General features: G+C 46.2%; 9 protein-coding genes across 9 annotated transcripts; 5 read left to right on the top strand and 4 right to left on the bottom strand.

Annotated features, from left to right (window-relative positions):
- Positions 1-62: 62 nt before the first annotated feature.
- On the bottom strand, positions 63-989 carry BKA55DRAFT_596570 (uncharacterized protein; the record flags this gene model as incomplete). The annotated part of the gene is made up of 1 exon (XM_046195966.1): positions 63-989. The coding sequence occupies one exon, from the start codon at positions 987-989 to the stop codon at positions 63-65; it is 927 nt and encodes a 308-aa protein (XP_046045716.1).
- A 738-nt stretch (positions 990-1,727) lies between these two features.
- Positions 1,728-2,645, top strand: BKA55DRAFT_519118 (uncharacterized protein; the record flags this gene model as incomplete). The annotated part of the gene is made up of 1 exon (XM_046188316.1): positions 1,728-2,645. One exon carries the CDS (start codon positions 1,728-1,730, stop codon positions 2,643-2,645), a length of 918 nt encoding a protein of 305 aa, XP_046045715.1.
- Positions 2,646-2,842: 197 nt separating this feature from the next.
- Positions 2,843-4,830, bottom strand: BKA55DRAFT_693465 (cytochrome P450; the record flags this gene model as incomplete). Its single annotated transcript, XM_046199920.1, has 7 exons — positions 2,843-3,036; positions 3,085-3,186; positions 3,243-3,538; positions 3,598-3,719; positions 3,775-4,109; positions 4,164-4,346; positions 4,398-4,830. The coding sequence occupies 7 exons, from the start codon at positions 4,828-4,830 to the stop codon at positions 2,843-2,845; spliced, it is 1,665 nt and encodes a 554-aa protein (XP_046045714.1).
- A 678-nt stretch (positions 4,831-5,508) lies between these two features.
- Positions 5,509-7,136, bottom strand: BKA55DRAFT_693464 (Aldehyde/histidinol dehydrogenase; the record flags this gene model as incomplete). Its single annotated transcript, XM_046199919.1, has 4 exons — positions 5,509-6,202; positions 6,265-6,553; positions 6,610-6,769; positions 6,828-7,136. 4 exons carry the CDS (start codon positions 7,134-7,136, stop codon positions 5,509-5,511), a joined length of 1,452 nt encoding a protein of 483 aa, XP_046045713.1.
- A 306-nt stretch (positions 7,137-7,442) lies between these two features.
- On the top strand, positions 7,443-9,318 carry BKA55DRAFT_114648 (chaperonin 10-like protein). The gene is made up of 5 exons (XM_046184746.1): positions 7,443-7,764; positions 7,822-8,243; positions 8,294-8,596; positions 8,643-8,693; positions 8,745-9,318. The coding sequence occupies exons 1-5, from the start codon at positions 7,566-7,568 to the stop codon at positions 8,853-8,855; spliced, it is 1,086 nt and encodes a 361-aa protein (XP_046045712.1). The 5' UTR covers positions 7,443-7,565; the 3' UTR covers positions 8,856-9,318.
- A 26-nt stretch (positions 9,319-9,344) lies between these two features.
- BKA55DRAFT_114597 (uncharacterized protein) lies at positions 9,345-12,254 on the top strand. The gene is made up of 6 exons (XM_046184745.1): positions 9,345-9,662; positions 9,710-10,376; positions 10,427-10,507; positions 10,571-11,211; positions 11,269-11,445; positions 11,497-12,254. Exons 1-6 carry the CDS (start codon positions 9,490-9,492, stop codon positions 12,191-12,193), a joined length of 2,436 nt encoding a protein of 811 aa, XP_046045711.1. The 5' UTR covers positions 9,345-9,489; the 3' UTR covers positions 12,194-12,254.
- Positions 12,255-16,708: 4,454 nt separating this feature from the next.
- BKA55DRAFT_519253 (membrane bound O-acyl transferase family-domain-containing protein) lies at positions 16,709-17,934 on the top strand (the record flags this gene model as incomplete). The annotated part of the gene is made up of 2 exons (XM_046188327.1): positions 16,709-17,454; positions 17,511-17,934. The coding sequence occupies 2 exons, from the start codon at positions 16,709-16,711 to the stop codon at positions 17,932-17,934; spliced, it is 1,170 nt and encodes a 389-aa protein (XP_046045710.1).
- Positions 17,935-19,809: 1,875 nt separating this feature from the next.
- On the bottom strand, positions 19,810-21,721 carry BKA55DRAFT_678328 (uncharacterized protein; the record flags this gene model as incomplete). The annotated part of the gene is made up of 6 exons (XM_046198133.1): positions 19,810-20,060; positions 20,111-20,608; positions 20,683-20,789; positions 20,837-20,876; positions 20,942-21,264; positions 21,375-21,721. The coding sequence occupies 6 exons, from the start codon at positions 21,719-21,721 to the stop codon at positions 19,810-19,812; spliced, it is 1,566 nt and encodes a 521-aa protein (XP_046045709.1).
- Positions 21,722-22,084: 363 nt separating this feature from the next.
- On the top strand, positions 22,085-24,334 carry BKA55DRAFT_620901 (major facilitator superfamily domain-containing protein). Its single transcript, XM_046196767.1, has 3 exons — positions 22,085-22,297; positions 22,343-22,774; positions 22,830-24,334. Exons 1-3 carry the CDS (start codon positions 22,184-22,186, stop codon positions 24,282-24,284), a joined length of 2,001 nt encoding a protein of 666 aa, XP_046045708.1. The 5' UTR covers positions 22,085-22,183; the 3' UTR covers positions 24,285-24,334.

Below are 24,334 nucleotides of genomic sequence, written 5' to 3'. Positions count from 1 at the left end.
GATAGTGATGAGGATTACTTTTATTGATGTAAGGCGTGAATATGATTTCCTGTGGTGCTTCTCTAAGTAGCCGATGCCGTTGTAGCTTGACTGAGAGCAGGTGTGGCTGTTGCTGTTTGTGACGCAGTTGCACTACCACTAGGCTCTTCATCGTCATCGTCTCCAGAACCACTACCGCCACCCTTTACGACCATGGCTTGAACAATCTGACCAGCTTTATTAAAGACAATGTTTACAAGAGCACTGAGCTCCTTATACTCATATGTCCTTTGCGTAAGACCATTATTCAGAGTCTTCTCATCGCCAGTGAAAGTCATATTTTGCTTGTAGTTTCCGATAATCGAACTAACAACATCGCTACCCGTTTTAGTGACTTCTTGCACAATGTTTCCAAGATTGTCAATAAGAAAATTGAGCTTCGTGTCGCCTTGGGTGATAGAGCCAAGTAGACCATCTACAGCGCCGATAACGCCCTCGACTATGTCGCCGACCGAGTCGAGTAGGTTGATTAGAGCAGGGTTCAAATCGAGGGAAGCCAGAGTGCGGTTGACAATCTCGACCAAGTGGCCCAAACGGACAACAAGCTCAAGTTCGGCCTCTACATCCGCGATCGTGATGTTGACTTTATCGATCCCGATTTGGATACCTGCGTTGATCTGAACGAGCTTCGCGATATCAGCGTTGAGGTTGATATCTGCATGGAGATTGTCGACGTCTAGCTCAATGCGGCCAACAGAGAGTTCTGGGACTTTGAGATGAACATCGGGAGGACCAAGTGAGGAGTTGCTTGAGCCTCCTCCTCCTCCAGGCGCAGCTGTTGGTTGAGCTGTGCTGTCGCTGTTGGTATCACCACTCCCAGACGGCGAGGCTGTTGGGGGAATCGAGATGCTCTCTGCAGTAGTAGCTGGATCTGTTGAATCAGGTGTTTGGGCAATGCCCAGACTGAATAGGTGAGCAAGGACCAAAGGCTGAAAAATGGAGAGACGCATGTTGACGTTTGATAGAAATGGCTTTGGAAGATAATGGTCAAGTTTGATACTATAACGACGAGACAGTGTTGGTATGTCGAGACATTTCTTGCTCATCGTCCTTCCCTAGGTCTTCGATGATTACACCCATGCCATAAAGTGGACCTTTGTCACACGGCCTTGGAACCAGCGCAATCTCCCGTCGGATCCTTAGCGCTCGGCCTTATGAGCTTATTCGGATGGTTATATCGCGGGTGTTATCCGTCCTTTGAGCTGCAAGCGATGGAAAAAACCGGATTTTGGTAATTGGAAAGAAATTACTGATATGTTTTACGGGGTAATCGATCGAGATTGAGTTCATGCATTGACGTTGTGACAGGGGTCTGTCGGAAATACAGCCCTCTCAGGCTTCAACTACACCGAATATGCTCCACTCGTTGTGATTGCCCCTGCATCAATGAAACCTTGGAGGCTGGAGATCAGGGCCGGAACTATCCTACCGGGGTTACATCTGTTTCAAGTTCGCTTGCCGTCTAATCTGTGCCCTCCATCCAAGCTGGATTGGGTGATATATTACCATTATTTGGCAGGGATCTTTGGGTACTACAAGCTTGGTTGGGATGCTCTGTGAAGGAGGGTCGCTTGCGTTTCTTTCTATTCTACGCCTTATGCCCGTCTGAAGGGTATCTCATTCAAGCCTGCACAGCTGTTTCATTCATTCTCACTCTTTTTTTCACCAGCAGCAAACTCAAATTCACAATGAAGCATTATTCAGTATTCGGCGCTTTAGCTTTAGCCTCGTTCGCAAGCTTTGCTACTGCAAAAGCGAAAGGCGACGGCTACTATGGCTATCGTCTGAACCGACGAGGCGATGATGAGTCCGCCATTTACGAGACCGAAAACACCAACAGCGGTGTTGCGCCTCTCAACGAGGAACCCGACGTCTACCTCAACGCCAATGTCTCAGTAGGCGAGATCTCTATCGAGGTACAGAACATTACTGCCAAAATCAACCTAGACGCAAAGGTCCTCAATCTGCTTAATTTCAACGCTGGTGTCGATCTCGGTATTGATCGCGTAAAGCTCGGCATTTATAACGTCACAGCCAAGGTCGAGCTCGAGGCGCGTCTTGGAAATATCCTGCGCATGGTCGATGATGTCATGGAAAGCATCGACCTGAACCCGATTATTGCCACTCTGGGTGATACTGTCAAGGACGTCGTAGATGATGTAGGCGATGTCGTCGGCGGAGGCAGTGGAGGCAATGGATCTGGCGAAGATGCTGAGGCTTTAGAGAAGAGAGATCTTACTGTCCGCCTCGAGAAGAACATTCTCTACTCCGTCAACGATTTTTCAGGCTCGACAAACAGGAACCGTGTCTTGACACAAGACGGATTCCTATATGATATCTACCTAAACAATAATGGACTCGAGAAGCGTCGAAAGGAAGTTGGGTTTTACAGTAAAGACATGAAGTTTACAGGCCACAACAAGACAATCACTGGAGATGAAGGGGTGGAGTATGAGCTGCAGTACACATATGCACCGTATCATGGTCTCAGTGCTTATTGTAACATCTACACCGATCAGAGTGGGAAGGTGTTGAGGACAAAGATTGTTGCTGAGGCGGAGGGTGGAGGTGCCGCGACTATTGTGAATAAGGAGGAGGAAATTTAGTTATTCTTATTAGAAGTACCATTAACACTGCTGCTGTTTCGCGTTCAATGGCAATGCCTAGGCAGACAAGATGCGCCAACTATATGCCCAACAGACTGTGTATTGCGCGACGCTCTGTGTATAATAGCAACCTCGTCCAGGCGTGTGAGCAATATGGTGTATTTAATAAGTATAATAAATAGAGCTTGTAAGTACTACTACTTGGTGGGACGAGAGGTAAAGACAAGGTGAAGGTTTGGGGTAGCCAATGTAAATGTATCCATCTTGGACTTTAGGAAACCCTCTTGAGTCTGTCCATCACCGAGACTCACATCGAATGCCCGTATAATATGTGCTATAACATATCTTACCTCCATCAAACCAAGCTGCTTCCCAACACAAGAATATCGCCCTGACTAGAGTCAGCATGGATTTTAAAGGTAGACATATCCAACTTTACCAATTGAGAAAGGTGCATAGACCGTCTTATCTTTGACTAACTCAGGAGATGTCGTCCAACGCTCTGGGATGTACTCCAGTGGTCTCACAAAATAGCGTTCATCTTATTCAACCTGATTAGTTGTTTCTCTGTAGATAGACATGTGGGATACAACCTACCTCGTTGAATTGTATGCATGGGAACCTGAACAATTGTATTACCTGGTATCATAGTGTCGCCTACCATCAGTCCTTGGGGAGGAGTAACTCTCTGCAAACCTGAAGGGACAGGTGGATGCAAACGAAGGGACTCATCGATGACAGCATTTAAGTGAGTGAGGTTGGAGAGTGATGTATGATCTACGTGTTCTCTCTGACTGAAGTACCTGTCAATCTCTTCTCTCAGCTTAGTAATCTGAGAGGGATTCATTGCCAGCTCGAAGAGAAGACCAGTCAAAGTCGCAGAGGTTGTGTCGCTGTAATTCAATAAGTCTTGAGGCAAGCCTAAGTGCTAACATTGACATAAAGTACATACCTTCCAGCAACTGCGATTAAATAAGCCTCGGCCTCAACATTAAGCTTTGCTTGGTGTGTTTTTGGATTGCGCTCGTACTCTTCGAGGATCCAAGCGAAGACATCGGGGTTATCAGGCTTCATCTACTCGTCATCTGTATTAGTTCTGTCACAAGTTTGCCAAGAGAGAGAAGTGTACCTTTGATCGTTCCTCAACTTGACTCTCAATCCAAACCCAGAACTTTCGGTCCTCAGCACTGACTGCAGGGATGAGCTTCAGGATGGGGATAATCCATGATATATGAGCGAGAGCCCCAACCATCTTCATTGAGTCGTGCAGTGAAGTCAGGAAATAATGATTCACACCGTCACGTAACATATTAAAGGACTTGCCAAATGCAAGATCGCCCATAACGTCGAAGCTGTAAAAGTTCAACCAGTTCGAGGCGTTAATCGTCGTACCTTGCATCTCATAAAGGCGATCGAGTAACTGTGTAGTGTACTTCGTGACGCGAGGTTCGTAGTCCCGTAAAGCTTTCTACTTGTTAGCTGATCAATAAGTAAACAGACAACGAGGATTGCTCTCACATTTGGAGCTCAGCGCTCTGTCCCAAATCTTCCGCCTGTGGCTGTGCTCTTTGTGATCGCGAATCATATGCAACGAGACGCGAGGATGGAGAATATTGTAGAATGGGCCTTTGGTGCATGGTGATTTGGCAGAGTAGATCGCTTCAATCGCCTTGGGATGAATAATAGAAAGCTGTGATGGTCCTAGTGCCTAATTCTTAGTTCAACGTCAGAAACTAAATAGAAGATACTGACCTAGTCTAACAAAATCACCGTATTTATGATGGAGCTGCTCTACCTCTTCATAGAGGTGCGCGTTCTTGGTAGTGAGATAGGTCGGATACAAGTTTGATACTCGAGCACGGAGGGGTCCAGGGAATCGGTTCAAGGGGTGAAATATCATGCGATAACAGAGGATACTGCTCAAAAGCCCCGCAATATGGGCACCTTCGAGCACTAGAACAGATGCAGCTGAAAATCTGATGTTATTCTGCCATCCCTTGATTTCAGCCAAGTGCAACAACCCGCTCACAATAATCGGCAATGCAGCATAGGCCTGAAGGATACGAAGGGCAAGCAAGTCCCATTCTCCCCTACGGTAGCAGAGAATGTGTAGGATGCAGCCACTTGCGAAAGCGACCGCAATGGCCTCGGGGCTTTTGGGTTCGACCATCATGGTCTGGTCCATGTCGAGAAGGTAGTTTAGTGAGAATAGCTTTTGAAAGGAAATATAAAAGAAGGTTGATTCAATTAATCGGACAAAAGGGCTGTTGAAGGGCGGTTTAAAACAGCGATCTCATCCATGGTGGTGATACAAACGCTAGATCAGGTGAACCAAGCCAAACGTTGGCTTTGTGGCATGAAATTTGGCCTCGGCAACTTTCATTAGTTAAACTCAACTTGATAAGGGGAGAAACTGAGGATCGTCACGCGGGGTCATCTCAATAGGCATAGCACAAAGATTAGCGTATACTGGGGAATTGCGGGGAATCTGGGGAAGAGTGGACTGAGCAAAGGTGCTTTGATTCGTAAAGGCGATTCATGAGTGGCTTGTTTTGTGCCGGTAACCGTGAGCCGTGAATAGTGACTCACTAACTTGGCTAAAAAACGGAATTGCCGTATGCACTCAACGACTTGCAACGGAGCAGTGGGCATGAATAGTTTGCTTGTTCTTCTTAAGATGCTTGGCTTAAATATTCCCAGCTCTCTGAGTAAGGAAAGGTGCAAAAAGTACTTCACAGTTGCATTACAAGTTGTTAAGTATATACAGTGGTTTAGGCGTTAAAACATCACCCCAAGTGTTTTAAAATAAGTGATTAAATCTGTTTTCACGCCATAATAATCCGTGACTGTCTACATAGTGATTCTACTTGGTTCTTTTAATAAAAAATGTCTTGGAGTTGCAATAACCTCGCAGTCCATCAACCCCCCATTCGCGCCCTAAACCGCTCTTTTTGTGACCTCCGAACGTAGCTGTAGGTTCAATGGCTAGATGCTCATTGAACCAAACACTACCAACATCAAGACCCTCAGCGATGCGCATGCCAAGCTCCTCATCAGCCGTCCAAATTGAAGCTCCCAAGCCCATGTCACTTGCGTTGACACGGGATAAGACCTCGTTTACACCAGACCACTTTAGCAAAGGCACTACTGGCCCGAATGGTTCCTCGGTGACGATTTTGCTATCATCCGGCGGGTTATCCACAAGGGTGGGTTGGATAAAGAACCCTTTCTGCTGACCCTCTGGCATATCTCCACCCTGCAAGACAGCATAATTGTTTTTTGCTATCTCATCCAGGTGTACCTTCACACGCTCAAATTGGAGTTCGTTCTGAACTGGCCCCATAAAGGTGCCATCTGCGAATCCATCGCCGACTTTGAGCTGCGATAAGTGCCTGATGAGGCAGGCCTTGAAAGTGTCATATATATCTTGATGCACGTAAATGCGTTTGACAGCAATACAGATCTGGCCTGCATTCATAAATGCAGCTACTGCAATCTGAGAAGCTGAATTCTCTACGTCTGCATCTGGGCATACAATCGCAGCATCATTTCCTCCCCTATCTCATGTCAGCTGTTGTGTTCTGCCGTGATAGGCTCAACTGGACTTAGATGTACTTACAGTTCCAGAGTAACTCTAGTCAGATTCTTGCTGGCACTCTCCATGACCTTTTTACCTGTTGCCGTCGAGCCTGTGAAGCTGATCTTGTCAATGCCTGGATGAGCTGTTAACATTGGACCTAGATCATCGCCTCCACTGAGGACCTGTACTACGCCAGGTGGGAAGAAATGCTGTGCAAGCTCGACGATTTTGATGCCGCAATAGGGTGTAAAGGGAGAAGGCTTAACGATGATACAGTTGCCTGCCATCAGTGCCGGGCCAAGCTTTCCGCACAGAAGCATAATGGGATCTACAACGCCAAGTTAACTTGAGACTTGAAGACGAGACAGGGCTCTCGAGACGTACAATTCCATGGAACGATTCCGACAACCACTCCCAGAGGTACATAACGAGTGAAGATGCGTCTCTCTGGGTCGTTATCTACCTCGTCCACAGGCATCTCAAGCTCGCAGGTCCCAGTAAGCCAGTGAGCTCCCCGGACGATCTCATGGTCGGCAAACATAGTCTAGAGTGAATCTGTGAGCTTCTTCGACCTATCATTTAAACCAAGATTCTAGACTTACAGGCTTTCCCTGCTCCTTTATAAGCAGACGTGAGAAATCTTCCTTCTGTGCCAAGAGTGCAGCTGCCAAACCCTTGATGTTCTCTTTTCGAACCTCAATAGGCGTCGTTTTCCAAAGTTTGAATGCAGAGCGGGCTGCTTGTACAGCTTCTTCAACGTCTGCTTGGGTTGACACGGGACATGGTGGCAACGTCTCGAATGTTGAAGGGTTGACACCATGTCGTGTTACCGCGGTACCTCTGACTTGGCCATTGATAATGTTGGAAAAGGTTGAGAAATCCAGCTTCTCTGGATAAGTAGCGGCAGTCATTGTGGTTCCTATAATTTGTAGGGTTAATAGTTCGGGACGTGTCTTCTGCTCAAAGAAATGCCTTTGAAAGATTGGTAATAGGTAGTTTATGTATATCACTTCTGCCTCGAGGCTTGATATAAGTCTTCTTTACTCGTGCGAAGTTTAGCCAAGGCTTTACCCCGCAACCCCAGGGTGCCTCAGCCGACAGCCATATCCATAATGAGCTAGTTACATGCCATCACGAGACTAAGTTATTCGCCCCGGTTGGCTTGGTATTTCTGCCGAGGGCTTTTCGCGTCGGTTGAACTGAACCGTGGGGATAAGATTCTCACTAGCTTGATTTAGGCTAGTCATGTTGCACATGGTTTCTTCAATAAATCGTGATCCTTACTTGTTTAGAGACATCAACTTAAATTTCGTGTCCAAACAGCTTTGTCATTCGCAATTATGAACACCAAAATCATCGCAGCATACGAGCCTCAAGGCACTACGCCTGACTTGAAACTCGTACACGGGTCTCTGCGGGCAATTCGTCGCAGTGAACTCCTTGTTCGAGTCGTTGCTACTGGCATTTGTCACACAGACCTCATCTTTGCCACCTGGCCTGCCGATCAGATCCCATACCCCAAAGTCTTAGGGCACGAAGGTGAGGTCAAAATATAACCCTGTTCTTAGCGCCATGATAACTGATATTCGTGTTTAGGTGCAGGTGTTGTAGTGGAAGTAGGGCCGGGGGTAACGAAAGCTCGCGCTGGTGACTTTGTGCTTCTCTCTTTTCACAATTGCAAAGACTGCCATGACTGCAAAGAAGATCATCCGTCTTTTTGCAGCAAGTTTACCGAAGTCAATTATGGCGGCGAGGATGCAACTTATACCGCAGAGGGGTCCGATTTGCGTGGCAACTTCTTCGGTCAGTCGTCCTTTGCTGAACTGGCAGTTGTCAAGGAAACGTCTGTTGTAAATGTGACCAATATCATTGAAACTGAAGAGGAATTGAAGTTATTCGCGCCGCTTGGTTGCGGATTTCAGACTGGTGCGGCGACAGTTGAAAATGTTGCCAAAGCAAACGAGAAAGACAGAATCGCAGTTATAGGTCTTGGGGGCGTCGGATTGGTTTCGATAATGGTGAGAGATGACGCTCAAGAACGCGAAGGACAAGCTAATGGGTCTTCCAGGCAGCAAAGATGCAGGCTTGCCAGACTATCATCGGTATTGATCGCGTACCGGAGAGACTGAAATTAGCGTCAGCCCTTGGAGCAACTCATGTGATCAACACAGCTGATGAGAACATTGACATAAAAGAGGAGATCCAAAGAGTCACTGGTGGAAGAGGATCTTCCATAACGATTGACACGACAGGGAATATGGGCCTCATCAGAGCAGGTCTAGATTTTACTGCCAACAGAGGCCAACTAATCTTTGTTGGAGTACCACCACTCGATGCCATGATGGATCTTCATCTTGTTACATTTATGCAGGTATGTACTCGATATTATTTATCTTTGAGATGCTAATAGAAGACAGACTGGGAAAATCATTCGAGGAACTATTGAAGGCGATGCTATCCCTTCCGAGGTACGAACTCAAACATTACAGGCAACAGTCCGGGCTCTAATATAATTATAGTATCTACCATTAATGATCCAATGGTATCGAGAAGGAAAGCTCCCAATCGATAAGCTGATTAGCTTCTATAAGGTGTGTCTATTTATTCTTATAGTAAGTAAGGTGAACTAACAATCCTGTAAAGCCAGAAGATTTTGAGACTGCTTTAAAAGACATGAAAACTGGAAAAACAGTTAAACCAGTTATTACTTGGTAGTTGTTATCTTACCGCCATTTCATTATAAACTTGTAGTTATTATAACCTTCTAAAAGTGAAAGCCATAAAACCCAGATCCCAGATATGGTTACATTCACTGACGTTGCCTCAGAGCTTGAGATAGTCCTGGCTGAGGGTTTGCATTACTGACTCTGAAAACATGAATTGATTGGCAGGAATTCAACCTCGGCAGAAAATGAGTGCTCAGGTGTCAAGTCTTGTGGCTGATGTAAATCTTGTTTTGCACCCTGACTTACTACTTTAGGAAATAGCGTGGATTGGCAAAACAGAGCGGAGTTAGAACTCACGCATGCTGACTCAATACAGTCGAGTCAACAGAGCAAATTACTGAATTTAATAGAGAACATTACTTTGTAGCTAGACTAAGTATGGATAGAGTTTACGTTTCCCCGCGCTTTACCCCGCGTTCAGAAGTGGTCTCCTTGTTGCCGCGAAATAGTTTAGGAAGGGGGAGTTCAGAACTTTCACCTAACTTACTTGATCCAAAATCCATCATCATCGCTACCGAAACATTACTCAGAACCCACAATGCAGGAAGTGATATCCCCCAGCATAAATCCCCGGCGGAAGCGAGCCAGCAAAGCTTGTGTAGCCTGTCGCTCTCGCAAGGTCCGGTGCGATGTCACCCATAGACCACATCAGTGCACCAATTGTGCCCTTGATAACATTCAGTGTGTTGTCAAAGACAGACGCACCAAGTAGTAGGTTTCCTGGATAAACAGCACCAACATAAGCTAACCTAGCCAAGTCGCAAACGGCCTCCAGTCGTTGTTGAAAAACAGCAGCGGACACAGTTCAGAAACAGCTTGCAGGTCCTTCTACCAAAAGACCCAAGCCTTCCTGCATCAGATGATGCAGATTCGCCGAAGGATTCATGTCTAGAGCCGGGGCTCTCAGTAGAATGTGGTCCCGAAAGCCCATCTATGTGCTTTGAGGCAATCTGGGATCAAGCTGAGATAGATTACCCTGTTGAAAGACTCATTCAGGGTCCAGCAGAAGAAACCGATAAAGGACCTGGCAAGTTTGAAATGACTATAAACCATCGCAAAAATTCTGATCTCACAATTATCTCAGAAAGTCCAAGGTTCCATCAAACCGAGCCCAAGCCAACCTCAACCTCAGATGCGAAGCTATGCAGTCAATCCCACATCATATACTCCTATTATTCTTTTCTCGATCTTGATCTCTCCGGATTATTACCCGATGATATAAACTATCTTGAGGCCCAGGGCTGCTTTCGAGTCCCAACTCCAGAGGCTTTAGATGAGTTCGTTAAAGAGTACTTCTTACATGTTCACCCAGCGCTTCCGCTCTTGGATGAAGCCTGGTTCTGGGACATTTATGGACGACCTATACGCTCCAGATCAAATTTATCTCTCTTTGTTTTTCAAGCCATGCTATTCACTGCATGTAGTGTATGTCACGAGCTCTATGTTTCTTAATACTGGATTTGCTAATTTTATAGTTCCTTCCTTTTTCAACTCTCCGAAGTCTTGGATTTGCCTCAGTACACAATGCAAGAGACACGTACTACCGTCGCAGTAAGGTAGGTTCATCCTAACTGTTCCCTTGACCTGGCAAGCGCATCCCGACTGACCTACAGCTGCAGCTCTTGTTCGATCTTTGTAGTGAGAGGAACCTTGTGTCTAGCGCGCAGGGAGCACTTCTACTCTCTTATAATGGAACAATGAAGGACCGAAAACGCACCAATTCTATTTGGCTCTCGACTGCCATCCACCTAGCGCAGGCCGCAGGTGCAGATCAATTTCATACGAGCTTGAACCAGAGTTTGACTCCGGTAACTGAGTTAAAACGCCTGTGGTGGTGCTGTATATTACGGGATCGAATTTTGCCTCTTGGTATGCGAAGACAATTACATATTACGTCGCTCGATCTAGCTCAAGGGAGCTATTTGCCTACCGAGAAAGACTTCGCACGAGAGATTGACGGGTCTCGGGTCTATGGATCACAGACAAAACGAACCCTAGTCCGGTTATTTATCACGCTATGTGAGCTGGCTGTTCCGCTCACTGATGTCATTAAGATCGTCTATCCTACAGGCCGCTTAACTGGTGTCGAGTCCCCAGTGGTCTGTGACTCTCAACAAGCAAGCAAATCCCTGCAGTCTTGTGAAGCTGGCTTGGAGGCTTGGTTTGAAAGAGCAACTATTCAGTTTCCAACCCCTGCTGGTATCATAACTCGCGAAGAATCTCTTGTTTTGTACACAAACTTACTATATATATACTATTAGTAAGTAACCTCATCAAGGTATATTTATGTAGTCACTCATCTCTAACAATCACAAAGCGCTGCTTGCTTTGCACTGTATCAACACAAGGCCTTCATTATCAGTCAGGGGCTGGCAGAAGCAACTTCAGAACTGCAACAAACAAAAAGCAGAATTGAGGATGCTGCCCTCGGAATTACAGAAAATCTCAAAGAACTTATCCAACTGAGGTTGGAAAGGTTCTTGCCAATTAGCATGTGAGTCGATACCTGATTTGTAATTTACTATTGCTGATATTCTATCGCTAGTGCTGCATATATCGCTGTTCCACTGGTGCTACATATCCTTGATGTTAGACTTGCAAAAAGGCCACTACAGATAGCCCAGAAGCAAGGAAAGCTTAATGTATATGTTGAAACAATGAAGGCTATGCAGAAGCTCTACGATGGAGTTGATGATGTATGGACCTTTATCAGAACGGCTATCGATTATGCAACTGTACAGGATGCCGAACATGAGACCGTCTCCCAGAACGGTCATAGCAGAAATGCCGTTCAGTATCTCGGATTAAAGTCGCAACTTATCAACGATAGCGAGTATGCCAATGACTGGGGTAACGTCCTTGTAAAAGAACCCGTTCTATACTTCCGGCTTTCTCGAACTATTGACCACTCGTTAGCTCTCGGGCGATACTCAGAGGACTCAACGCTTGGCCTCGCTGCAACTCGTTCAGCGCGTTTGCCATCTCCTAGACTATTTTTCATGGACATGGGTTCCCCGGATCAAAACGTCGATGCTAGCACTTACGAGCATGATAAGGCTTGTGCAGATGGGGATAAAGCGTCCGAGGAGGCCAGCCAGGATCAGTTTTCACTGACAACTCAAATGCTAGAGGATATAAATGAGTTTGTCACCTATGACTTTGGAATCGATGATCTGCAGGTTCCAATAGAGTTTGACAGGTCTGAGCTGGAGGTTGGAGAAGTTGAGAGCTCTATTGTATAGTAAATTATGAATGAGGCTTTGCATTTTCTTCTACTTCAACAGTGCAGTTAATTTTCAAAATGAATCCGCTAGGCTTTTATGGATATATAGAAATAGGTACATAGGCGATGGAGTTTATGATTTATTCATGGAAGAGGTTGCAGATAGTTAGAGACTCAAATTTAGTCGAAGACGCTGGGTCTTTTGTATAGCCGAGCATACAAGCGAAAGAATAAGGTTTCCGGTAACCATGAGCTACGCACAACAATAAGTCCCAGCAATCCAAAGAGAGGACAGCGCATTTTGGATGCCGTTGATGAGCCGGAAACTTCATGATTCAAATTTCCAAGAGTCCATTGATTTTACTCTGTCCTTGCCAATTGCGGGGTGGCTACAGATAGACCAGCGAATGTTTTTGGCGAGGAGCTCTTGTCCAACTACCCCAACTCAAAAGTCATTCTTAATTGACGCCGAAATGTGGATGCTTGGTATGAAAGCTTGAAGAAGACATGCCTCGAAGTCTTCAGCTGGCTTATGCGGGTGCTAAATTGGTTCGACACGAGTATTTGATGGCTTTAGTGGAATTTTGAACTTGTTATGAAGGACTCCTACAGAGGAGACTTCGAGCAGTATGGCAAGCAAGTTTTTGAAGAACATTATAAGCGGCTCAAGAGAAGATTGGCAGACGACCAGCGACCCTTCCTGGAGTGGAGCGTGGAAGACAAATGGTAAGTCCACCCATTCGATTGAGCTACTAGAAAAAAACCCGTCTCACATTCTTGTAGGGAGCCACTTTGCAAATTTCTGGGAACGGCTATTCCTGATGTTGCGTTTCCCGATGGAAATAAAGGAAGTGGGCAGTTCCAAGAAAACATGGAAGAGGCCACAAAGGATATCGTGATGAACGCGCTTCGAAATATGGGTATTTGTTTAGCACTTATCCTGTCTGTAGTAATGGGATTTATATACATTAACAGGTAAGAAGCCTAATAAGATATAAAATATTATCAGCAGCCTATAATAAAGTTATCTCTTTGACCGGCACAAGACTGCAAAATGTAACTTACCCCGCTTTTTTTCAGGTACCTGCAGGGTACGTAAAGTTCCCCGTCAGACAGCTGCTTCTTTCAACACCACCAAAATCATCAAAATCCTCATATAAATTGACCCTAACAAGTCTCAATTGAAACGATGAGCTCCCAAGAGATACATATACTAGATGATCATAGCTTTGATAGCCTGCCTTTTATAGCAGCTGCTAATGATCCCACCGGCGCACCTGATATTCCGCCCGAAGAGGGCTGCGGTGATGATTTTCAACCTTTCAGCCTAGAATATCGTGATTTTCCGACTGCCTAGCTTGCAAAGGCTTCCGGCAAGGGCAGCCTCGACCCTTCAAAAAAAGAAGCAAACAAGGAGGTTATCTACAGCCAATATCAGGAAATCAGCAGCGGTCACAGACCCGATACGGCTGCAAAGTATGTAAGGTAGCTATTTGTAACACAGCGAGCTGCTGGTACTTCTATTACACGCAAAATTAGGTGCGTGGGGATGTACCTTGAGTTGTGCTAATTTTGATTGGCTCTAGACCCCTGTCGTGACCCCGTTGCAGTCTTGTGCCAGTCAAAGAGATAATATAAAATATAAAGTTTAATATTAATATAAAGTTAGGCTTTAAGAGCAGTGCTCTGTGCTTCTTGCGGAGCCCATTATGCATGTATCTCTTCTACGGTCACAAGTCTACCACGGGGTCACCCGTCCCACTTTTTCCGCTTACTAGGCTAGTACCTGCGGGGTACGAAAGGTTCCCTGTCAGACAACTGCTTCAAAAAACACCACCAAATTCATCAAAATCCTTATACAAATTACTCCTACAGTGTCTCCAAGGAAACAATGAGCTCTCAAAAGATACAAGATTTCATAGACGATAGCAGCTTTAACCCCCTGCCTTTAAGAGCGGCTAATGACCCCACCGGCGTGCCTAATTTTCCGCCCGAAGAGAGCTGCGGCCGTGATTTTCAACCTTTCCACCTGCAGTATCGTGATTTCAAGATCGAAGCCCTGCCCCAAGAACCACTTGAATTATTCCAGCTTTTCCTACCTATTTCCCTTATACAGTCATGGATTAAATACACCAACAGCTGGGTCGCTTACTTGATCGAAAATGCCGTTATTGATAACTGGAACACCCCCCTGACCGAACATTCGCGTATCCTCAAGTGGGAAGGCCTCTCTACTGCAACAGCCTATGTATGTCTTGGAATCATGATTTACCTAGGAATTCATAGGGAAACAACGATAAGGGACCATTGGAAATCCCCTAGCCTAGGAGATCAACGCCCCCTTCACTCAATCATCAAGTTCATGCCCCTGACGAAGTTCGAGCTTATCACAAGGTATTTCCGTACCTTTGACCACACCAAGCTTGATGTGACGAATGAGGGGGACCTTCCAAAGACCTTCCAAGCGGCTGAAGAGTGGTCTAAACACATACAAAAGGTGTCGTGTGAGCTCTATCATCCTGGGACTAACCTCACTGTAGATGAGTGTATGGTCCCTTTTATAGGCAGATCAAAAGAGACAACAGTCGTCAAGAATAAGCCTACGCCGGTAGGCTTCAAAGTCTGGGCTGTTGCGCAACAGGGCTACTTTTTACAGTGGCTTTGGCATGTGAAGGCATCACCATACAAAGCTGTTATCGTCGAGCTACCTTTAGCGAAGCCCTATGGCAAGAAAGGAAAGCTACAAACCGAGATTTCTCTAAGCAATACACAGAGCGTCGTGGTTCACCTGCTAAAAAGGCTGCCTACTCAGACATATCACGTCTTTACAGATAATCTCTTCTCATCGCCGCAGCTCTTCCGTCATCTTCGGCAGCTTGGTATCGGGGCCACAGGCACGGCACGGCCTAACTGTGGTATCAACACCAAGATGAAGCAGATAAAAGAGACCGGAAAGGCCCCTGATGGCTCTATTTTAAAGTATAATGAGGTAGTATTTATCCCTACAGAAGATGACAAGGTAAAGACATCTTCTCTATATATTTCCCTTACTGATCTGTCTCTTTGATGTCCCCCTAGGTCATCCAAATTGCTTGGAAAGATAGTAATATCGTGCTTTTCCTTTCGACTGTGCATAGCGGAGCTTCTCATGAGCGCACACCAAAAAAGAGGAAAATGCCCGCCAAAAGAGGCACAAAGGCAGAGCAACAACGCCTACAAGAGTACTTCAACGGGGAAAGCTTCAAGATAATCCCTATCCCTACTGTTGCTGCTCAGTATAACGATGAAATGAATCACGTGGACCGCAGCGATCAGATACGGTCATATACAACGTATGAGCATCGCTTTCGCCGAGGGCCTTGGCAGGCGTTGCTATGGTCTTTCCTCCTTGAAGTCACACTTGCGAATAGCTTCATTTTACAGCGAGAAACGACACAGCCCCATTGGAAGCCCTACACAACACTAAAGGATTGGAAGGAATGTATCTATAATGCCATTTTTAATAAGTATGCTGCTGAAGGTCACACAAGAAAGAGAGGTTGCACAGGGAAAGAAGAAGACACCGAGGATATTAAAGCACGGCAAAATCACATACAAAGAGATATTAATCATGTCTACAGAGGCAGAAATAACCCTTCCCCTTGCCTAGCTTGCAAAGGCTTCCGCCAAGGGCAGCCTCGACCCTTCAAAAAAAGGAAGGGAAAAGGGGGCCCTCTACAGCCTCTATCAGGAAATGCGCGAGGCCCACTGAGCAGGTACGGTTGTAAGGTATGCGATGTAGCTTTATGTAACAATGCTGACTGTTGGTACCTATATCATACACCAATTTAGGTGTGAGCAGAGGTACCGGCTGTCACGGTCATTTTGATTGGCTCCCCGCCCCAGTCGTGACATCGTGGTAGACTTGTGACCGCGAAAGAGATAAGAACTTGCAAAAAGGTTTAGGCGTGTGCCTGAAGGATGCTCTGCCACGTGTTTCGGCCATCTAAGCCCTTTCCCACGATGCGATAGTCTCTTTGTGAGACTATGTCTTTATGGTTAATTGAAGTGGGTATAGCTCTGGTGGCTTTGCTGCTTGCGGCCCTGTATACTCGCCTTCTCTCCAGCCTGTCGCTTCCTTTACTGATCGATCTGCGTGATCTCGGTATCTAGTCTTTGCGATCGGAGATCGTCGATCTGTTGCGTAATCCTCTTGAGCAGGTATGCGCCTGATTTGCAAAGGCTCAAGTCAGGACACATTCAGTAGCATTGCGTAACCACTTATCTTGAGGTCCGGAAGCACTGGGATTTAATGCTTCGCCGCTAATTGGCCGGCTTTGTTGCCTAACAGTAAGCACTAACAAAACTTGAGCAGGCTTATTGCGACACCAAAGTCCTTTACTTACGCCCCCACTCAAAATCCAAAGTTGACCGACCGCTCCTCGCAGTACCTTATTTCTCAATCAACTTCGGGTTGTAATCTCATCCGATATTTTCACGAAGTTCACTGGAGAATTCGTATCACACCAGCTGCATTAACACTTAGCAGACCGAGATGGGCCACACCGATGGAAGCTCAGTCATTGGCATCGCCAAAATCTGGTGCTTCCTTCTATTCACCTTTGCTGCGACTCTTGTGTTTGTGCCAAAGAATGCAACTCTCCTTCGTGTTGGAGCAACTCTAGCCCTGGGCTACCTCCAGTACAGCTTCTACATAGCGGTCTTGGATACGTCTATTACCGCCGCCCAGAAATCCAATATCTGTCTCCTCAGTTGGGGCTTCTTTACTAGCAGCGCGGAGCAGATCCTCATTTCGCAAATTCATACCGTCGATTTATTCACTAAGACGGAAAAGGACGGCGTTAATCACGTCAGCACTGTGGCGCTTCTTTTTCGGGCTGCAGGTATGTATTTCAATCTGCGGCGTTTTGGGGTACGAGGCGAGACCTCAATGATTCACCGACGCGCAATAACACGAGCTCGTCTCGTATATACCAAGGTCGCCGAGATTTTCATCTTGTATCTAATTATGGATGCGGCGATGAGCGGACCACCTCCAGAGACCCATCTAATCACGAGAGAAAAACAAACGCTTTTCAGGCTATCGAATTTATCATTAGAGGATTTGCTATTTCGATTCTTCAGCACACTTGGGTACTGGTTGGTAACATTCGTCTGCAACCGACTCAATCATGCTTGCGCAGTTGTCGTATCCCTCGTGATTGGCTTGAGCCACCCAGAAGACTGGCCGCATCTTAATGGGCCAATAAGCGCCTGTTACACTGTTCGTGGTTTCTGGGGGTAAGTGATCTATCCACTGTACCAGCCTTTGGGTTACCTGCTAAAGTGTTTTATAGAAAGTTCTGGCATCAGCTTTACCGCAAGACATTCACAGGTCTGGGAGATTTTCTTCCAGACAAAACTTTTTGCCTTAGTCGTGGCACTCTCCTCTCGCGATATACACGCCTTTTTCTTACTTTCCTGGTGTCCGGCCTCATGCATCACTGCATGGGTCGCTTGTATTCTTTTGCCGCCGATGAGGCTTTTGTTAGTGAAAAGTTCTATGCCCTGCAGGCCGTCGGGATTGCGTTCGAAGACGCCGTGCAAGCAGTGACTGCGGACGTTCCTCTCCCGATGTCAGTCCGCCGAGTAGTAGGGTATATATGGGTTCTGATGTTTCTATCGTGGTCGACACCGACATGTTCATATCCCTCAATGCGCGCGGGAGATATTGGACAAATGGTCCCTTTCCGAGTGATAGGCCATTTGATACAGTCTTAGAAAAGACAAGCCCAAGTTCTTTGTCAAATCCAGGAGGTTTTATGCTGCATTTGATCATGATTGTGAATATGAACGAGAGAGAGCCTTAGCTACGATGCAGCTGTCGACACATCACAGTGATTGAAACGTGGCTTTGCTTGACCATGGAGCGCCCTATTTACTTCAGTATTTAAATCCTTGACAGAGTTAGCCGCCTATATTCCTTAGGGCTTCTGTCATGTTCTGACTTGATTTCTGTATATAGTTCAAAGTCAATTATCCGTGAGATACCTTGTTACTGTTCTCTTAAAGTATTTTTTAGGTTTATAAGGCGATGCCCTAAGTATGTATATCTACTAACACTTTTCCGTTGTTTAATAGCTGCTTGTGATCTTGTTGTGGCGAAGGAAGGCGTACAACTTTCCGATGAGCTACATCTTTATGTCTTGGACTATGGGTGAGGTATAGGATTTGTACGCCTTATCGTCATCTGTGGATTTGTAGGGGATGTAGATTATATAACGACGCGTTTTGTGGTAGAATGGTTATTTTTCTTTATTTATGATTGAGCATTGATGTTGATGGTGGAGATGAAATTGGGGTTGTCAAGCCTAGGGAAGCCTTCTTTTATGCTTATGGATTTAGGGTACTTGTTCAGTTGAATTATAAGGTTGAGGCATTAGCTGTGTGGGCAGCCGATAACTCTAATGCGAAGGTTATTGCGTTTATCAAGCGTTGGCGCATCAACTCCACCTATTATGTTATAAATCTGCTGTATTATTTTAAACGTGATCTCCCCAACCTAAGTGCTGTGGAGGAACTACACACATTGAATAGAGCTAATATTTACTAATTACCTATGCTAAACATAAACACTGACGGCTTCGAGCTGGCAGTTTGGGCGGCAACACGCCACGTCTTTTCGAGGGAATGGTTGCCAGGACTGTAGATCTACCAAGAAATCATGCTGGCTCGTAGCATTAGTTTGTTTTGTGGCCAGGAATGTCTTGATTGGGAGGACCTTGACAACGCTTATAAGTTGCTGACCCCGTTACTTTCTCCCCACAACGGGCTGTATCGCGGCAGTGTAGGTACAGGTCCAGCTGTCGTCATGCAGATGTCTAATTGAACGTCGATGGTGGCCAATCGTGCATGGGGTTCTCAAATACAGCCAAGAATGCTGCATCTTGTGCAAAGCTGTTTAACCCGACAGAGTACTGATCCAAGAGACCGCTTTTGCGCGGTCTTGGGATTAGCAAGTGATGCTCGCGATTTGGGAAACTTTCTCATACGGTTTCAGCCGAGGGAGTCTTCGAGAACTTTGCTCGGAAGATCATCAATCAGGAAAAGCCGCTTAAGCTTCTTTCTTATGCGAGAAGCGAACTCATCACCCCAGAGGAAGGAATATTGTGTAATCTTGATTTCTCTATTTAGGCATCTCTTGTACCCCATTGGTATTGTGGAACGAAGTCATTTAGGATCGATCGGACTTGTTACCAAGCTAGAGCATCGGTACAACCATGCTTTCATTTTGAGCCGAGAACACTCCTTATCAACGGATTCATGGAATACATGGTCAGCGAGATTGTCACCCAGCCTTTTCTATCCAAGGAGAAGTTTTTTTTACTCTGTTGCGTTGTGCATCTAATCTGTACGCACCGGGCTCCAAGCGGTCGCCAACAGTCCAGATATGCGTGCCCTGGACTACTTCATGATCTTTCGATAGCACTGCAGCTAGCTTCTCAGTTCGTCTCTTATCAGTTGAACTTGGAAACAGTGAGGTTAAAGCCAAACATCTGTCCCATATTTTATCTAAAAATTATGCGCTATTTATCCAGCTGTGGATTACGGATGTTTATGAGGCTCGATTAGCCCAGGTAGCTAAAACGAAATTGTTCAAAGTGGCTCACGGATCTGACAAGCCCCAGCATCAAAAACCGCCGTATTCCAATCTTCGAAAAGCCCCTGTTGGGCACTTAGATCGAGTGCAATAATCGGCACTGTCGTTGAATCCGGTCCTGGTCCCATCACAGGCGTGCCTGCTAGAGTCGACTCTGCTCTAGTAGAACAATCACCGATCAGCGACGGAGGTTGTGAAAAGCCCCCATTCTGCATAGCCGTGAACCTCTCTTTGAAATTCTTTGCTTCTAACCTACAGTTAGGTCAAACTATTTAGAAGATCAGAAAAAATACTAACCTTCATCTGTCTCGAACGTTATGTGCAACTGCCTCGAACCTCGCTGAGATGGCATGAGATTAACTGAGTTGGACTCGACTCGCCTTCCAATGTCCCACGACAGACGTCGAATACGTGGAATTGTGACAGAAGTTTGGAATTCAGCTAGGTTAATCTCATCATATTCTCCAGCAGAGGTGCCTGATGATATGTAGTAGGTGACGGTGTTAGTCATGGTACCATCGCGCTCAGCCCTATGCCAGAATCGTATCATTTGTCTTCGAGCAACGATCCGACCATTGACTTTGATCTCGACAGCCTCAAAAGCGCCGCGGACTTCTCTCTCGCGAAGTGTTGACTGGAACCTATCACATGCTTCATGGTCCTCGAATTTGTATTTTGGATCGAGGCGATATATATGGTAGCCCTCGCTGTCGACGACGGTGACGAGATGTTTCTTGAGGAAGGAAACTCTCTTGGAGGACTTGTTGCGAGTCCAAGGTATAGAACCGTAAGGTACTGAAAGCATCAGTCAAGGGTCTTCTCTGGCAGGACGTAGACAACGGTACCGACGTGTGTGACGTGTATAGTACAATCGTCATTCTGATATTGCAAGATGCGAGACGCATCATCTCGAGCCATAATATGAAGTCGTCTTAGACGCAGTCGTCTATGTTGTTGCGGCGCACTCTCCAACTCCCTGAGAAAGGTCAGTGAACGAGGGACTATGTCGCCACAATCACGTACAATGTAGTTGGTGCGTCTTCGTAACTGAGTGTTGATCGACCTATAGTAAGTACAACCGTTAGTAAATCATCCTTAGCACTCAAGTCTAGGAATAGGCAGCCATACGTTTAATGTTTGGCATTGGGTAGTCGATGAGATCGTCGAGATCCTCCTCCACTAGGCCCAGCTCTGTCCAGCATGTTCTCAATCCGTAGTCGATGCTTCGAAGTGTCTCCTCGATAGCGTCCTTACCGTCGGCAGTCTTGAGCTTCTCAAGCCTTTCGGTTATTTGTTGTATATGCTCTGGCGCGACTTGGTATTGCGATGGCGATACATGCTGCGCTGAGTCTATCAGGGTATTGTTGTAGATTTCTGTGGCGGCGGATGTATCATCTTCCTCGCCTAATAGAAGAGGAGGCTTGGGATTATGCCTGCCACTAAAAGAAACCCTATTAGTGACATGTTTTGGAGTGAACTGGTGGAGCAGGCTTGCCTTAAAGAACTCAACCAACACGGCACCAAAATCTGGGTATAGTGCGTATCAATACGAGTCTTGTACTTGACAAGCTTCTGATTATTCCTAAATGTCCAAACACCTCGGATAACAGTCGTGACAACCGGGCCCTTCGATGAAGTAACCTGTTGCTGAAGAAGGTCTTTACACAACGTCAGTGTCTCTTCAATCTCGTGAACATCATCCTCATGCAAGATATCTCCCGAGGGATAATATGAAACATCGTTTTGGAAAGCCTCGAGATGGCGCTGCAGGCGCACGGCAGATTGGCGAAAGTCTCTTAGCTCCTGTGGAGAGTTTTTTAGTCGCTCGAAGCTCTCGATAACTTGGTCCGCTAGTTTGATGACCTGCAGTACCAGCGAGACAACCGCTAAGACAGTCCCAAGTTCCATGTCTGCAGGGACATGTTGTAAGTCATTGCAATAAGCGCGGGCTTGTGTGATGGGATTGTCGAAGTTAAAGTCGCTGAGGGTCCGTGAGGAAATCAGGGTAGCGATCGTCCTGTCTCAGAACTGGGGGCGAGGGATCCATTTCTTGGTCACATTATCACCTCCGATATAATCTGCCTTGAAGCGGCAACCAATGCGGTGCCAATGCAGCCACTTTGTTGCGGTTCTTATAATATCGATGGCGATAGTCCAATATCTAACCCACGGGGTTGTGTGGGGCTCTGTGATTCGAGGGATAAATATGTCAGCAAGGCGCTCTGCGACTAGGTGGAATGATTGCGGCTGAGAATGCAACAGAAGGCAAACCCTTGTCAGCCTAAGCGACTAATTGATCAGTTAATTAAATCAGGAACCCTTTGTCCTTCCAAATGTCGCTCATCATCTCTATCATGCATCAACTTCACCATGGATCCCCATCCTACTCATATCGAGTCTAATTCTGCAAAGAAGTCCAGAAGACGATGTCGCTTCTGGATTGACTACAACGAGGAAGTGAAACATTTGGTTGAGATCGACTATGTAAGTGTCCACTATCCAAGCCGATGGCTTCTAATCCTCTTTTAGAGCACGCGTGAACGGGAAAAGCAAATCACAAAGATCGTCGACGATGGCGGCTTCAAGATCAGAGTCTTTTTCGTCGCTGCTTCCGGCTTCCTTGCATCCTCTTACTCTCTCTTTTCCGTTGACATCTTATCCATTGCCCTCTTTTATGTCTTTCCACCCTGCAACAGACTCGGACAGGACCCTGGCCTTATCATCGATGAACTCACCCTGACCGGTACGATCTTGGGGATGCTCTTGATGGGGCATCTTGCTGATCGATCGGGAAGAAAGAAGTGGTACGGAGCCGAGTTGACAATCTTGATCGTCGCTACCATCGGCATGGTTCAAGCTTCTGAGGGCTATACAGCCGTCAAAATGTCAAAAAGCTCAATGAATATCTATTCCTGGATAGCCTGGTGGAGGTTTCTACTTGGATTTGGTATAGGGGCAGAAGTAAATCTCATTTCCATCTCGAGAAACAGGAGCGCGAGCTAATCAACATTTATAGTATCCTCTATCCAGTATCATTACTGCAGAGTGGGCGTCGACCGAGTCCAGGGGAGTTATGCTCTCAGCAGTCTTCTCCATGCAATCGGTGGGACGTCTCCTATCTTACGCAGTCAGTCTGGGCGCCTTGCGCGGGTCACATCCGGGTGATGATGAAGAAACAAGAAGACTAGCGATAGACAGGGTGTGGCGATGGACCGTTGGAGTCGCTCTCATTCCTGCAGCAATAGCTATATTGCTTCGTCTAACTATACCCGAAACTCCGAGATTCCACGCTGGAATTATGAAGGATCCGCGCAAAGGTGTTTCCAACGCGATGAAATTGTATGGTCGGAACAAGAACATCCAAGAGATTGGTACAGACAGCGATCTTTCGACAGGTGGACCAACTGATGAAGATGAGCCATGGTACACTTGGTACGGAAAGGCGTGTGACTACTTGACTGGACCAAAGAAAGGATGGAGACCACTGGTTCTCATATCTCTTCTCTGGGCTATTATGGATGTTCCCTGGTACGGCTTGACGATGGACTTGAGCAATACGCTGGCCACATTGGTTCATGATCCAAGTTCCCCCACTGGAGTGATGCACCACTTTCGACGGGCTTCCGATAATGTTGTTAAAGGATGTGGAGATGACCCATGGAATAAAGACTATTGGAATTCTAACAACACCATCTCCAACATGATCGAGCAGAATGCCCTCAGATCTATTGTTATTGTTTCTATTGGCTCACTGGTCGGTAGCATCGGGTCAATTCTCATTATTGACTTCTTCCGAAGAAAGGTGATTCTGATTGCGACATTCCTGGCCATTACAGTCCTTCTTGCTATTGCAGGAGGAACGCTGGTTGGTAGTGAAGCTAGCGATCGTCACCATGTCGCTGTTGTCTGTTATGGGATCCTTCAATTCTTCTTCAACTTGGGTCCCAACACCCTCATTTTTGTGCTCGCCGCGGAGATCTTCCCAACTACCTATCGAGGCACATTCAACGGCATAGCTGCAGCTTCAGGAAAGGTCGGTGCCGTTATAATCCGCGTTATCATCTTTGCAACGAGACACGGGGACAAAGAAAAAAACCTTGGAATAAGGCTGCTCGCTCTGATGCCTTTGATGCTTATATCTGCATGGCTGTCTTGGTATCTACCCGATGTGCAGGTCGTTACAGAGACTAAACCTGTGGAAATAGTGTCTGAGCAGCACGAATCAGTTGCTGAGAACTTGCCTCCTTCACATATGCTTCAGGTTGAGACCCCTTACTCGAATGCTGCCTCGGTAACCTCTTCAGACAGTGGCTCTTCGTCAGTTCCAAGGATTGAAGACAGTAAGCGGTCTCATCTGCTGAAAAGGCTTAATAATATTCCACTTGAGGATATTGCGCGGAATCCAAGTCGGTATCATATGGGTAGAAGGCTAAAGAGAACAACCGAAGTGACAGTGGGAAGTGCAAACTGAACTTAATATGGCAGTAAGTAGTTTCTTGCTTTTTAATAATATAGCAATTG

The sequence above is a fragment of the Fusarium redolens genome (genome assembly GCF_020744475.1).
Source record: "Fusarium redolens strain MPI-CAGE-AT-0023 chromosome Unknown BKA55scaffold_14, whole genome shotgun sequence".
Lineage (NCBI taxonomy): Eukaryota > Fungi > Ascomycota > Sordariomycetes > Hypocreales > Nectriaceae > Fusarium > Fusarium redolens.
This window is presented reverse-complemented; position numbering and strand designations above follow the sequence as displayed.